This window comes from Syngnathoides biaculeatus, chromosome 5 (assembly GCF_019802595.1).
Source record: "Syngnathoides biaculeatus isolate LvHL_M chromosome 5, ASM1980259v1, whole genome shotgun sequence".
Taxonomy (NCBI): domain Eukaryota; kingdom Metazoa; phylum Chordata; class Actinopteri; order Syngnathiformes; family Syngnathidae; genus Syngnathoides; species Syngnathoides biaculeatus.
The window spans coordinates 13,000,687-13,015,787 of record NC_084644.1 but is presented as its reverse complement, the minus strand read 5'-3'; the positions used below and the strand labels follow the sequence as shown (position 1 = coordinate 13,015,787).

Genomic DNA, 15,101 nt, shown 5'->3' with positions numbered 1-15,101 from the left:
TTTTGGAATCATAGTATTTTGTTTTTTTATTTCATTTTTACACAACATTCCAACTTCACTGGAGTTTGGGGTTTGTACTACGGTCCATTGTTGGCTTTGGAGAGATTGGTGAACACTGACATCATTGAAATGAAGTGACACAGGAACAGGAAAGGGAACAAAGTAAATAGACCACCTCAGCAAAAGCAACTTCTCTAAGAAAGCTAAACTTAGTGGAAAAGCAAACAAATCATGTTATGAGACCACTACCTTTTAGTGCAGTCACTCAATTTTTTTTGCCACGTCCCCTTTTCCCGGTGGGGGGGTGCTGAAAATTTTGCAAACTTGCAAACATTAGTCAGAAATAAATTCATAAATTAAATATATTGATAATGAAAATATTTCTCACTTGTGTAGTAGTGGTTCAAAATAATAAAATTTTAAAAAACGTGCAAAAAATATACCCAATAAATCCATCCATCCATTTTCTTTGCCACTTATCCTCACGGGGGTCGTGGGGAGTACTGGAGCCTATCCTAGCTGTCAACGGGCAGGAGGCGGGGTACACCCTGAATTGGTCGCCAGACAATCACAGGGCACATAGTGACAAACAGGTACACTCACAATCACACCTAGAGTGTGCAAATAATGTTGCATGTTTTTGCAATGTAGGAGGAAACCGGAGTGCCTGGAGAAAACTCACGCAAGCACGGGGAGAACATGCAAACTCCACACAGGCTAGGCCGGGATTGAACCTGGGTATTCAGAACTCTGAGGCCAAAGCTTTACCAGCTGAGCCACCGTGCCGCCCTACCCAATAAATTATTTTGTAAATTGCTATCTCTTGTTTTCAGCAGACTAATATTAAGATAATGAACCTAATAACATGTAAAACATAAAATGAGTAATTATTCAAGTTATTTTGTAAAAGTTTCCCTGAAAGGTTCCAGAGTTTACAAAACCAACCTTCTCCACTATTTGGGATGTTAAATTGGCTCCATGATATAGTAAATGTGAGATATGAATTAAAATTTTCCACACATTCCTGCATTCCAGACATTTTTCTTCCAAGGCTTGAAATCAGGTCATTCAAATTTCTCCATCTTACAGTATTTATGTCACTCGTGAAGTGCTCCGACTTCACTTTTCGCTCCCAAGCTAGCACTGTCAACATAAACGTGTGCTCTCTCAAAGTGGGTCTTCTACACGGAGGCAACCAATCAGAGGAAAGGGGGCGGTCTTAGCTAAACATGGACAGAGCAGATGCAAAACTGGGTCAAACAGAAGTTGCCGTCAGAGAGCACTTTCCAAATGAAATTGACATTTTTATACTGCGCCCACGTTAGGAAGTCAACATTCGAAATAGCCAAAATATGGATAAGGAGAATGATAATATTCAAACTGGTCATATTGTTACAGCAGCTTACGATAAGATTCAATTACTTTTTACTATGGTATCTATTTTGAGCCTACTATGGGAGGACTGTGTTTTAATGTTGGTCATACTTGTGGTACTTGGAGAGTGAAGTATTATTTGAAGTGGTACTTGCTGTAAAAGGTTTGGAGAACCACTGGCACAGTGAACATATTTAGCCCATAATGCATGCCCCCCCTCATCTGTCCCCATGAAAGAAAACGTGGACCTCAGCAGCTTCCATTGACCCACGCAGTAGTGCAAGCCTTTGCACATCGAAGCTTTTCCAGAAGAACCCACCCATCCCAGCCCACCCCCAACCCCGGCAAACACCAGCAGCAGCATCCCAAAAACACACCCTGCCGGCCGTTAAAGGATTTTGCCTCCATCGACAGAAAAGCGGAAGGGATAACTTTTTGGACTTGGGCCTCAGGGGTCCTCTTTTGTCGTCGCTCTTGTTCCCGGCTTCAACGCTTGGTCACTTTCGTTTCCTGAGGAAGTAAGGTAAGGTGGCCCGATTTGACGGAAAAATATCATCTGTAAGTTGGGGCTTCAAGAGTGCGTCTCCTTAAAAAAAAACAACAAATCCAACATGAATCATAATGCAATTATTGTATCGCTGGTCCCTTTGTTGTTTAGAGAGGCTTTATGATTGGATAGAGAAATGTGGACTGTTTTGTCGCTTAATTGATGAACTTTATGACTCTTTATGACTATGACAAAATGACCAATTTCTCCCATTTAGCTATTAAGTGGTATATGAAAAATTTAATTTTGCTGTATAAACTCCTGGCAATTGAACTCCCACGAATTCATTTGCAAAAAAATGAAAAATGGTGAGAACCCTCTTCTAGGGTTGAACCTTTATTTATTTATTTTTTAAACCTGCTAAGCTGATTATGAAGCCAAAATGCAAGGATTGTTTTGGACTCTCTACAGCAAAAAAGATTATATAGACACTGTGTGTGTGTGTGATATATTTATGTATATAGTTGCCCTGCAATTGGCTGGCAACCAGTTCAGGGTATACCCCACCTCCTGCCTGATGATAGCTGAGATAGGCTCTGGCGCTCCTGCGACCCTTGTGAGGATAAGATGCTCAGAAAATACATGAAGAGAGAGAGAGAGAGAGAGAGAGAGAGAGAGAGAGAGACAATTTAGAGTCTTCAATTAACCTAACATGCATGTTCTATTTTAAATACATTACAAAAGATCATCAGAGGCACAGCAGCTTGATAAAAATAAAATAATATAGTGTATAGATTTTTTAAAAATATGTATAAATATTTAGAATAAAACATTGAGCAGATGCAATGAGTGAATGCATAACTAAATGAGATCAGAGCCATGTTGACGAACCCCTACGTCGTCAGGGGCCCGAAGAAGCTGTCTGTGGCTCTCACTCACGATGTACAGCTTCATGGGAGGGGGGCTGTTCTGCGCCATCGTGGGGAATATCTTGCTGGTGGTCTCCACGGCCACCGACTATTGGATGCAGTACCGCCTGTCAGGTAGCTTCGCCCACCAGGGCCTGTGGCGCTACTGCATGTCGGGAAAGTGCCACATGCAGACCGACAGCATTGGTGAGTGACACTGACCTCCGTCCATCGACCTTTAAGAATAATTTCACAAACAATTTGGCCATATGACATCATTAATGTGGTTGCATAAGTGTGCACACCCTCCTATAACAGGCGGGGTGGCTTCAGAATTAACCAATCCCATTTAATTTCATGTTAAATGCAAGTCAGCACACAGCTGCCACCATTCTAAATGCCAGTGATCAAGAAAGTTCAGATGTTCTAGTAGGCTTTTCATGAAGTGTTGTTTTGTTTTTGCTTTTGAGGCAAAGGTTGGAGAATTTTGGGTAATATTGACTGCTATTTTAAATGCTTCATAATTCATCCCACCCTGTCCAAGGTCCCACATCCATCTGAAGAAAAACAGCTGCAAAACACGATATTGCATCCCCACGGTTCTTCGCTGTAGATTTGCTGTTTGTTTTTATGATGATCACAGTTGTGTGTGCACCGATCATACCTTGTGGAATTATGGCCCAAAAATTCAATCTTGGTTTCAGTTTTTCTTTTTTGGTTGCAAGAAAAGGCTTTTGTTTTTCCATCCTACCCCATAATCTAGAAATTAAAGGGTGGCAGAATGTTGTCTTGCCATATTTTCTCCACTTAATGATGGCTCTCTTGGTATAATTGATCCCCTGGAAGTGCTTTTGTACATGTCTGCAGACAGATACATTTGAACATTGAGATCCAGCTCACGCTGTGGAAGTTCTCTGCCGACTATGGCTTCTGCTATCAGATGGGACAACAAAAATATAAGGAAAAGCATACCTGAATGGATGAACTTTATTTATGGTTAGGAGATCTTTAAATGTTGGGTTTTTGTTTTCATTTATTTTTACATCCCTCTCATCCACTGAGTTCAACAAGATATTCAGTAAGTCATATTCATGATGGGAAAAGTATTTACACAAAATATTTATTTTGGTCTCATTTTTTTACATTACAAAAACTTAGCATTTGAACAAGGGTGTGTACATTTTTTTTATGCATGGGATGTTTTTATACAATATAGTCTCCATATTATAGTGTGATTTTTCTTCATTCAAATGCGAAAAAGAAGAAAATTCTGGTGTTTTTTGGGGTGTGGAAAAGATTAATGGCATTTTAGTTGATTGCATTGGGGGAAAATTGATTTGACATTTGCTTGGTTAAAGACAAACTAAATCGCTAATACGGTATATAGAGTAGTTACATTTGTGTACTTTGTTTTTTGGCAGCCTACTGGAACGCCACGCGTGCTTTCATGATCCTCTCGGCCATGTCCTGCTTCGCTGGCATTATCGCAGGCATCCTGTCCTTTGCCCACTTTTCGGCCTTTGAGAGGTTTAATCGCTCCTTCGCTGCTGGCATCATGTTCTTTGTTTCAAGTGGGTGGCACAAAAACAAACCAAGTGACGTTTATTAATGTTGATATGACAGTTTAAAAGTGCAACTTTGTTACCGGCCGCAGCGCTGTTCGTGCTGCTGGCGATGGCCATCTACACGGGGGTGACGGTCAACTTCCTGGGCAAGCGTTTCGGGGACTGGCGCTTCTCATGGTCGTATATCTTGGGATGGGTAGCTCTGCTCATGACCTTCTTTGCAGGTACAAAAACAACACACACACACACACACAAAAGAACTGTTCCAGTTCACTTTGAGTCATCCAAGTCAAATGTAAGTTAAATGCCTGACTAAAAGGTCATTGTGTTGCAGGCATATTCTACATGTGTGCCTACAGGATGCATGAGTGCAGAAGAGTGGCTGGCCCACGTTGAATGAACAGTCGTCAAGGACATCAAAGATGATACATCTTGGAAAATACACAAGAGAACTTAAGAAAAAAATAAATAAATTTGGGGTTTACCCAAGCACTAAAATGTTTCTTGGAAATAAATTCATTGATAAAAAAAAATATAAGTTTGTGGACCACCGGTTTAAACAAATTAAGAAAAATAATATTGGACAAATAATAACATATCAGCTGTAGAGTGTTGGCTCAATGTTCTGAGGACTGGGGTTCAAATCTCGGCCCCCCCCCTTGTGGATTTTGCATGTTCTCCCCGCGCCTGTGTGGGTTTTCTCCCGGCACTCTGGTTTCCTCCCACATCCCAAAAAGATGCAACATGAATTAGACACTCTAAATTGCCCCTAGGTGTGATTGTGAGTGCGGCTATTTCTCTTTATGTGTCCTGTGATTGTCTGGCAACCAGTTCAGGGTGTACCCTGCCTCTTGCCCATTGACAGCTGGGATAGGCTCCAGCACTCCCCACGACCCTCGTGAGGATATGCTGCAAAGAAAATGGATGGATGGATATTTCCATTATAATAATTAAAAAATTAATTGAATTTAAAAATCCATTGGAAATAATATTTAACACATGTAATTATTACCATACAAGAAAAACTAAATTATCCAAAAATTAGGATAAATTGCAGTAAAATGTGAGCAGTGTAAAATTTTATTCAGACAAAAATTCAGACACTAATAGCGAATAGATAATATGTACATCTGAATACAAAATCAAAAACTAAAGCCTACTGTACAAAACTCAATTGGCTCAGACTGTGGTTGCAACTCTGACGGGAGGTGGGGGGATGAAGGAGGGAGGGGCCACTGAAAGAATGGACGGTGTCTGCAAGAAGACAAAAAATATATATTTTTAGTTATTTTTTTTTCTTCCTAAACAAGCAGAAGACGATTGGAAGGATCACCTGATGCAATCGGTTGTAGTCGGGGGGAGACTTGGGGCCTCCTGGCAGCAGATTGTGAGGCGTCTGCGTCTGGGTGGTTGTTACCTGAGAGGCGCAGCACGAAACCATCAAAGATAAGAACATAATGAACCTCTACAGATTGCTGTTTTTGCTGTTAAAATATTCCGTTTCAACTGAGTAATATAGAGTTGTCCACTCTTCAAGGGTAAAAAGGGTTAAAAAAAAACGTGATGAAAATTTTAATAGTGCTTGAGCACCCCCAAATGGGCTAGAAACACATGAAAACAAAAGTCATTCACTTACAGTCTTTTTTTTTTTTTTAGCTATAGTTTGGTTTGAAATTCATCTCTTGTCAGTTTTGTTCTTTGAGCACAATAATTTTGTTTCCGACTGATGCACGGTCCACTAATATGTGCACTAATAAAATGTATACAGTACCCGGTTTGAATTTGGAAAAAAAAAAGTTTTATCCATTTAGCAAGTGTTTGGTGAATATTAGTTTAAAAAAAAAAAAAAAGTCTGATGACCTTATCCGCGGTTCTCGACACCGGATATCTTGTCCGCCGTCTTTTAACTCTGCTCCAGTAGAAGAACAAATACACAAGGCCACACACCAGAAACAGGAAGAGAAGGCTGCACGGGATTCCGGCTCCAATACCGGCGATGGCCGGACCACTCAGACCCTCACCTGCCGCTCGCAACAAAAAACAACAACAACAAACACATACAATAACAATAGCACCATGAATTGTTTACTTTTTTGTTTTTAAGGATTTAACACTTTTTTTCTATTGCTGTAACTATTGGTACTTTCTACTACTAATAAATTCTGCAAATAATTTCATTACAGCTATAAATCTCTAAAATATTTTACATTTCAAATACATTTAACACTTTTAATTTACATGTAAAATATTTATATGAGACTGATTAAAAAATTAGAATATCTTTATAACATTTATATTTTTAATTTTAATTTTACATTTTATTTATATGAATTCAGAAAATATAAAAATGGAAAAATTACTGTTGAAAATATTTAAAAATATAATAAAATTATGTTATCACACTGATTAAGAAAATTCATATCCATCATTTTTCTTAGTCGCTTATCCTCACAAGGTTCGCGGGGAGTGCTGGAACCTATCCCAGCTATCAACGGTCAGGAGGAGGGGGGGTACACCCTGAACTGGTTGCCAGCCAATCGCAGGGCACATCGAGACGGACAACAGTCGCACTCACAATCACAACTAGGGGCAATTTAGAGTGTCCAATTAATGTTGCATGTTTGTGGGATGTGGGAGGAAACCGGAGTGCCCGGAGAAAACCCACGCAGGCATGGGCAGAACAGGCAAACTCCACACATGCGGATCCGGGATTGAACCTGGGACGTCAGAACTGTGAGGCCAACGCTTTACCATCTGATCCACCGTGCCACCAGAAAATAAATATTGTCTCAAAATGTAGATAAATTGCAGCTAAATATCACTGGGGTAAAACATATTTCATAGATTGTAACAGTTGAAGATTGTCATCATGCTGTAGTTTTTGCTTACCTGGGCCGATCCGGTGGGCTTTTGTTGGCGGGCCTTCAATCATCAGAGCTCTGGGAACAACCCGGAAGTGATACGTGGATTTGGGATTCAGGTGGAAGATGTCAGCGCTTCGGGCCGACCCGGGTTTAGGCAGGATGGTGCGGAAAGCGTCTGTGCTGCCTTTGGACTGAGTGACGTTAGCGGCTGCACTCACCAAGGGAGGTCCGCTCATCTGGATGTCGAAACCTGCATCACAATGCAAGTTAGTAATCACTCTCGGGCAGCCGCAATTCATCGTCAATTATCTGTTACAACACTGTTATAATAATTCTCTCAGAAATGGAAAACATACAGCTATTCAAGTAAACTATGTTTCTATTGGGAACTGAAGCAGTCACACTTGATTGCTCAAATTTAAAACAGTTTTACTTTGCCCCTAGATTATTAGCATTGTCACCAAACAAATACATAGTAAACGTACAGATATTCAAGTTTTCAACAAAGTTTTCATTCAGTGCTCAAGCAGCCACAACTGATAATCAAATTTTCAAGGGGATACGGTCCCGTCTTGGGCTTTCCGAGAACATGATTGGCATTATCGCCAACAAATACAGGGAAAAAAATGTAGCTATTCAAGTACTGTGTAGAGCTCGTGCACCTACGTCACGGAAGTCACCTGACTGGCCATATTGATGGTCTAACAGAGCATTCTTCATTGCTAAGTCGGTTGGAGACGACACGAAAATATGTCTTATAGCACGATGCCCAGAGTTTTGTCTGATACCGTTAAACATTTAGAAGGTGATAATAAACGAAGGTATGTGGAAAAAATGAGAGACATTTGGCATAGAGGACCCATATTTAATGTTGAAGTCGATGTTTTCGCCAATAAGAAAGTGGACTGTTGACCCGCTTCCGCTTGTCTAGGACAACTGGATCTACACATGGATCTGGTGAGTAAGTCGTTGAGATTTACACAGAAAAGTTTCAAAGCGTATAAATGTCTGGATGCATACAAATACTTCATTGCTGGATCTGTTCTCAATCAAGAATAAATCCCACATAGCGATGGAGACACTCAAATGTTTCCAATATAAATACCAATATTGGTTTTACACAAACTCGCATTAATTAACTATGACTGGAAAACAAAAAGACGGCAAGTTGGCTCATCGCACACTGAAGCGTGGTGTGGCCACACATTAAACTTCGGTAAACCTTTCCGTGACAGACGTTTTTTTTTTTTTTTTTTAAATATGCATTGTTCTCAAATGAGTCCTATGCGTATTTTAAAAAAAGAAAATAAACCGCTGGGATAGCCTTCAGCGCCTGTACACGGAAGCGTGTTGCGGCCACACATTAACCTACGTAAAGCTCTCTGCGACAGATGGTTTATTTTCTTTTTTTTAAAAACGCATTTGATAACAATGCATATGAAAAAAAAAAAGTCTGTCGGGGAGAAGTTTACCAAAGTTTAACGTGTGGCCACAACACGATTCCGTGTATGTTGTATTTTTTTTTTAAATACGCATTGTTTTCAAATGAGCCAACTAACCTGTAAATACTTCTTGATAATTTGAGATTGAGAAAAATAATTCCTACATGAAATGAAGTGATCGCTACACAGTCGTGTGTGTTTGGTTGAGCACCATCCATCACATTTAATTGCCGAAATCCATCGATCTTTTCTTGTCTTTTTAGCTGATCTTGCCGAACAGCTAAACTTGAAAAGTGTTTTTTCTTCCAAATACAACACTGCTGAATGACACACTATTTACACAAAATATTTACCCTTGCATTGCGTCTTTCCTACGCACTTTTGCTGAAATCTACACATCAGAACGAGTCGGGCAAGTTGCGACGGTAACATGTTTTTATTTCCTTTTACCTGTGACGATGGAGGCGGGCGGGACCTCCCAAGTCAACGTGACGATGGTTCCGTCCTTGTGCGGGAACAAACTGAAATTGGAGATGGACGGCCCTGTGAAATATCAGGAGTGAGGAGGTTGAGTCAGTTGTCAACAGTGAAGGGCTTTGTTCAAGAGGAAAAAGCAACCTCAGGTATTCAGACTGGATCTGAGGCATCTTTGTTGTCATGCACTTTGGGAATGAGAACAGTTGAAATTAGAGGCCCAACACAATAGAAGCCTTATGCTGGAAAATGCCTTTAATATTTGTCGGTCGACAGGTTAGGATGGCAAGTATGCTGAAAAAAAAGCAAAAAGTAGGAGCGAGGGTGATGATAACATAAAACAACAAATGGAACTGGGCCAGAACTGTTTAGAAAAACATGGGTGATATGAGAACTTAAATATAAGGTTTTATTCATTCAAGCAATACCTTTTAGCTGAAATTTGTATGAAAGTATAATAAGACCATGTAGAAAAAAAAACTAAACCACAGGAAAAATACATTCTGATAGGAAATAAAGTAGGAAATTTTACAAAATTAATTTATTTAGAAGACTCTTTGATAAATTGCATTGAAGTTCCTTGTTTTCTTTTTTAAAACGTAAAATATTAAAGGAATAAAGTCTTTTTTTCACACAAAACTTGTATTTATTTATTTAGTTGCGCATTTATCTATTTATTTATTTATTTTCAGTAAAGGGCCAAAGTTTTGAAAAGTAGTAATACATATATTTTCAAAGGCGTAATCCCCGAAGAACTAATAAAAGTGACAATTTACATGTATAAACTCAGATTTTTGTTTCAGAAAAGGGCAGAATAGATATATTTTTTAATGTTACAATAGTATGAGGAAAGTCTTAATTACAAAATTGTTGTTTGTTTTTGAGCGGTGGTTAAAAGAAATGATGACAATAAATAAATAAATAAACAAATAGTAAAACATTATGCATTGTACATAAAGATTAGAGTTGCATTTTTTTGAGGAAATAAGTCCAAAAAAATATTAGAGGACCGGTCTCACAGAATGAATAATGGAGTTTTCGCTCTAAGTAAGGAAGTAAGTAACTAAATAAGAAACGAAAAAGTGAGGAGAACCTTGCAAGTGGACGTCCTTCCTGCGGTCACCCAGGGGGTTCCGGCAGGTGCAAGTGTAGTTCTGGACGAGGAGCATGCTGACGTTGCGATGGCGGATGTCGAGGCGGGTGGTGTCGTCGCTGATGAGGCTCCCGTCGCCGACCGGCTCGCCGCCTCGAAACCACGACACCACGGCGGGGGGCGTGGCCCGGCTGAGGCAGCGGATGCTCGCCACTATTTTGCCCTCAGGATCCACGTGGGTCCTAACGGTTGGGAGGAAGTTCTGCGGATTCTCTGGGAGGGAGCGAACCAATTGGTCATACCAATCATCATACCATGAAAAAAAGTCCCAATGTTATAAGATAAAAGTATACAAAAGTCACTTGACACCTACTTGCTGTGACACTACAGTGGTTGTTTTGTACGGGATGTTGGGCCTGGCAGGTGACTATTTTCCCATCCAGTTCGACTGATGCATTCTTGGTCAAGGTGAAGTTTTCCAGGCCTTTACCTTCACTAAATTCTGGGAAGGACAACCTGGCTGGCGGCGTTCCGCCCGACCACCAACAGCCGTACTGCAAGCTCAGGTTGTCCTCTGAAAGCACGGAACAGTGCGGGCTTCCTGGTGGTCTCTCTGTACCGGGGAACATGTATAAAAAACGGTCCAACATTTTTCATGTAATAGCACAACTTAATTCACATATAACTACTACTTTATCTGTAATATCCATCCATCCATCTTAGCTGTTTATCCTCACAAGGGTCGCGGGAGTGCTGGAGCCTATCCCAACTGTCATCGGGCAGGAGGAGGGGTACACCTTGAACTGGTCGTCAGCCAATCGCAGGGCACATCGAGACAAACAGCCATACTCACAATCACACCTAGGGGAAATTTAGAGTGGCCAATTAATGTTGCATCTTTTTGGAATGTGGGAGGAAACCGGAGTGCCCGGAGAAAACCCACGCAGGCACGGGGAGAACATGCAAACTCCACACAGGCGGGTCTGGGATTTGAACCCCGGTCCTCAGAACTGTGAGGCCAACGCTTTCCAGATGATTCACAGTGCTGCCTATCGGTAATATGCGGACTGGTTTTCCCAAACCATTTCAAACTCATAGAACTTTATTCAAAACAAACAAATAAATACATAATTATAAATAAATAAATAATAATCATAAATATTTTTGAAAAAGATATTTTTATGTATTATATATAATTATATTTTTTCTGATGTGAGGAGAAATAATCAAAACAAATGATAATTAAAAGAAAAAAACATTCAGACGCAGGTGTCCACTCTAAAGAAAGCATTTTAGAGCATTAAAAAAGTCAATTAAAAAAGACATTTTAATTTTACACAAAATTGAGAAGAACATCAGAATAAACTCAGACTTTAGTGAATGTTAAAGGTCTTTATATACCTGACCAAATGCCAGGTTTGTAAGATTAAAAAAAAATAACAATAGGACAAATCTTTTTTTTTTCCCAACTCAGTTTGGGGAAAAAAAAAGTATTTTGATAAAAGCAAGTAAAAATAAATTACTGGAATGATGTGGCTGCACAGCCTCCTTAAACTGGTCTCTGTAGGTCAACCTACCATAAATGCGTAATTCGATGCTCTGCTGTCGTTGGACTCCTGTCTTTTGATTGCGCAGCAGGCACGTGTAAAGGCCTCCTTGGCTGGTCTGCACCCTGGAGAGATTTAGGACCCCATCTTGGCTGTCAGCCAGAGTTTCACCATCAAATGTCCATTCCACAAGGGGCTGCGGTGACCCACCCGCCTGGCAGGACAGGGTGAGCGAATCTTCTGATACGTAAAAGTCTTGAACTGGATTTATTTGGATTCTGGGCTCATCTGGACCATCTGGAAAAGACCAAATATAGAACATGAGTTATTTAATTATGTTACAATGAACAATAAACTGTGTATAAAATGTCTTCTTATTTAAGACATCCTCAATTTTACCAACATCAGCTGTTTTTTTTTTTTTTTATATCATGGACTCCATTTTATCTGAGACTTCCAAAATAATTTTTAGATTACTCCCCAAAAATCATTTTCACACACATCACAATTTTTTTAGACTTGGTTTCTACCTTTGGTTTTTGCCTGTATTTTTATGCCAATACCAAAAATGAAAAACTGAATTTTGTTCGAATCCACTGATCCTTAATCAAATCAAACATTTTTTTCCAATCTAAATAATTCATTTTCCACCCTAGTTGAGAAGGTGATCTAGGTTTTTCTTTGAGCTGCAGAGTTGCGTCATCAAGACTTTGGAAACATTGCCGATACTATAAATATGGAATGTGAATAATTTGGGGCCCAACACAGATCCTTGGAGAACCTCATAACAGTGTGAATACTCTTGCACCTCTGTAATTAGATCTATTTGAAGCAAAATAAGGCATACAGAAGACGGTGACGTTCAAGTGAAGAGTCACGTTGCTGAAGGGGTTGCTCAGTGACACCGTGTACCGTCCTGCGTCGTTACGGTGGGGCTCACGGACCGCCAGGCTGGCAGCCCGCACAGAGTAACGCAAGCTGTCTTCTTCTGCTATGGGGTGACCATTGAAAAACCACAGCTGGTGCTCCACCACGCCTCGCAGCATTCTGTACTGCAGCAGGAACTCTTCGTTGCCCTCTTGGATTAAGTCAGGAAAAGCCGTCACAGTCGCATTCTGGAAGGGTTCTGAAAGAGAAACCCATCAATTTAGATAAATGCAGCTATAGTACGGGTATTAGTACCTGTATATATATATATATATATATATATATATATATATATATATATATATATATTTTTTTTTTTTTTTTTGAGGGCGTGCGGTGGATCAAAAGTTGTATTTTTCAGAGAAAAAAATGCTGTAACATTACAGGATTAAGTACCAAAAAAAAAAAAAAATTCAAAATACAACAAAAAAAGAAGTTTAAATGTGATGTGAATTAAGGCATATTTTTGGAGGGGAAAAGGGCAGAATATTACCGCAGTGAAGGAATATTTCATTTTTGGAAAAAGGCTACAATTTTATTTTTCACAAAAAAGAAATATTAGAAAATATTTCTAATATATTACTTTTTAGACATACAATAAATAAATTGTGAGATGAAACATGTTTTTAACAAAGACAAAATGATTGAAAAATGATGAAAAAAATGAAAAAAAAAGATTTCACAGGTTTATAGTTGTCTGTCACATAAAATGTAGGGAAAATATAAGAATTTTGCAGATTATTTTTTTTTTATTAAAAAGGCATTGTATTTATTCAAGAAAATAATTTTAACGTTACAAGGTTAGTGTTTTTTTAAAGGCATAACTTTTAGGGAAAAGGGTGTGATGTTCCAACATCAAAGCGGTATTATGTTTTTAGAAAAAAGTGAACATTTTACATTCGTTTTATTCTTTCAAAAAAGTTAGAAAGAATAGATTTTATGTACAGAAAAAAACTCAACGATTATTTCCCTCCCAGAAGTCACATCACAAGATTAAAAACAGGAGGCTTATTCTGGAAAAAAAAAATCATATTATGATACTCAAAGTATTTGTTGATCAAAAAGGTCTATTATCTATAATTTTTCACAAAAACATATTTTGAACTTGACAATATTAAAGAAGGGGTTTGAGAATGGCAAAGAAAGCTTTTTTTTTTTAATTACTAAATATTTTCTGTCTAAAGAAAAAAGAGAAAGCATTACAAGTTCAACGTTATTTTTCCAAGAAAAAAGAGGGAAAAAACGTTGTTTTATATATATATATATGTATATATAAAACATATAACATATAATATGTAACATTTTTTTTTGGGGGGGGGGCAGATGTACAAAATCTTTGACTTGCTCCTACTCACCAAAAACCCTCAAGGTGAAATTGACGGAGGCCGTGCCCAGTCCAGACTTGGTCATCTCCACTGTGTAGTTTCCGTCGTAGCCTAGCGGCACGTGAACAAAGCTGAGGGATCCGTTGGGTTCGAGCCTCAGCACTTCCCTGTATTTTTCCGCTACGTCCGCGGGGGAGTCCGAGCCGATGGTCCAAGTGACGACAGGCAGTGGGCCTTTGAACCAGGTCAAAGCCGGGTCCGGCGCCCCGCTGAAGAACACGGTTAGGGTGAGGTTTGCACCAGCAAGGGTGTCCACCCGCATGGGACTCAGCGCAGAAACAATCAGCTCACCGTGTGAACCTGATGGTTTAAAATCAAACTATAAATACACAATACATTCCGATATGCGCCACATAATTGATTGCTCAAAAGTTGTTTTGAGTGAATGAAGAGCTGCTTCCACGAGTGAAAATTCTTTAGGGGCGCAAGACATTTTTCTTTTGGAAAAAGCTGCTCACCGAGCTGAAATCCCCAAAACCTCCCACACCCCCACTGTTGTCATGGTAATGAAATCCATACTCGCCACTTATCCAGTTATAAATGGGGTGCTGTTAACCTTCAAAACGGGGCTAAGTTCAGCTGAACAAAAAAAAAAAAAAAAAAATGGGGTGTTGAGTGCAATAATTCTTGATTCAGTTAAATAGTTTCAATGAGAAAAAAATGGGGTGTTAAGTGGAATAATTAAATAATAAGTGCAATAATTTATGATTCCAGGGAAATTTTGAAAAACCATAAAAGTAGAAAAATATGCAATCATCTTAACTGTGGTTAAAATGTGTATCAAACTATCAAACAAAAAAAAGTTGTACTTACCAGAAAAAACAAAGCTTAACAAAAAAATAAACACTTGACCAATCAATCCCTTGTGCCTTTTCATTTTTTTAGAAGAAAAAAAGTGAAATCCAATAAAAAGGAATACTGAGCTGTTGGGTGTAAATGTCCTTGAGTGGAGACAAAGGGGTCACCTGACCATGGGAACAGCATACCTGCGTTCCCGTAATGGTGAAGTCACGCCTCCCGCAGACCCTCAGCCAA

General features: G+C 39.2%; 2 protein-coding genes across 3 annotated transcripts; one reads left to right on the top strand and one right to left on the bottom strand.

The window, feature by feature from the left end:
• The first annotated feature begins 1,769 nt into the window (after window positions 1-1,769).
• lim2.5 (lens intrinsic membrane protein 2.5) lies at window positions 1,770-4,794 on the top strand. The gene is made up of 5 exons (XM_061821028.1): window positions 1,770-1,897; window positions 2,767-2,976; window positions 4,191-4,340; window positions 4,424-4,558; window positions 4,669-4,794. The coding sequence occupies exons 2-5, from the start codon at window positions 2,802-2,804 to the stop codon at window positions 4,728-4,730; spliced, it is 522 nt and encodes a 173-aa protein (XP_061677012.1). The 5' UTR covers window positions 1,770-1,897; window positions 2,767-2,801; the 3' UTR covers window positions 4,731-4,794.
• vsig10l (V-set and immunoglobulin domain containing 10 like) lies at window positions 4,415-15,059 on the bottom strand. Of its 2 annotated transcripts, XM_061821026.1 has the most exons (12): window positions 14,880-15,059; window positions 14,037-14,366; window positions 12,602-12,880; window positions 11,785-12,051; window positions 10,581-10,820; window positions 10,208-10,480; window positions 9,091-9,183; window positions 7,224-7,448; window positions 6,195-6,355; window positions 5,668-5,751; window positions 5,495-5,588; window positions 4,467-4,550 (listed from the first exon to the last, which is right to left on the bottom strand). In XM_061821026.1, the coding sequence occupies exons 1-11, from the start codon at window positions 14,941-14,943 to the stop codon at window positions 5,514-5,516; spliced, it is 2,091 nt and encodes a 696-aa protein (XP_061677010.1). In that variant the 5' UTR covers window positions 14,944-15,059; the 3' UTR covers window positions 4,467-4,550; window positions 5,495-5,513. The 2 variants fall into 2 exon arrangements, with proteins under 2 accessions (XP_061677011.1, XP_061677010.1); XM_061821027.1 differs by lacking the exons at window positions 5,495-5,588; window positions 5,668-5,751; window positions 6,195-6,355 and having other exon boundaries at window positions 4,415-4,547.
• Window positions 15,060-15,101: the final 42 nt, after the last annotated feature.

Bases quoted from the DNA above. Each gene is read 5' to 3' on its own strand.
- lim2.5 (XM_061821028.1), top strand. From the start codon at position 2,802: ATGTACAGCTTCATGGGAGGGGGGCTGTTCTGCGCCATCGTGGGGAAT. The intron at 2,977-4,190 runs GTGAGTGACACT...GTTTTTTGGCAG, and splicing joins CATGCAGACCGACAGCATTG to CCTACTGGAACGCCACGCGT. The intron at 4,559-4,668 runs GTACAAAAACAA...ATTGTGTTGCAG, and splicing joins GCTCATGACCTTCTTTGCAG to GCATATTCTACATGTGTGCC.
- vsig10l (XM_061821026.1), bottom strand. From the start codon at position 14,943: ATGAAAAGGCACAAGGGATTGATTGGTCAAGTGTTTATTTTTTTGTTA. The intron at 12,881-14,036 runs GTGAGTAGGAGC...TTTCTCTTTCAG, and splicing joins TTTCACCTTGAGGGTTTTTG to AACCCTTCCAGAATGCGACT. The intron at 12,052-12,601 runs GTATGCCTTATT...GGTCTTTTCCAG, and splicing joins CTTGAACGTCACCGTCTTCT to ATGGTCCAGATGAGCCCAGA.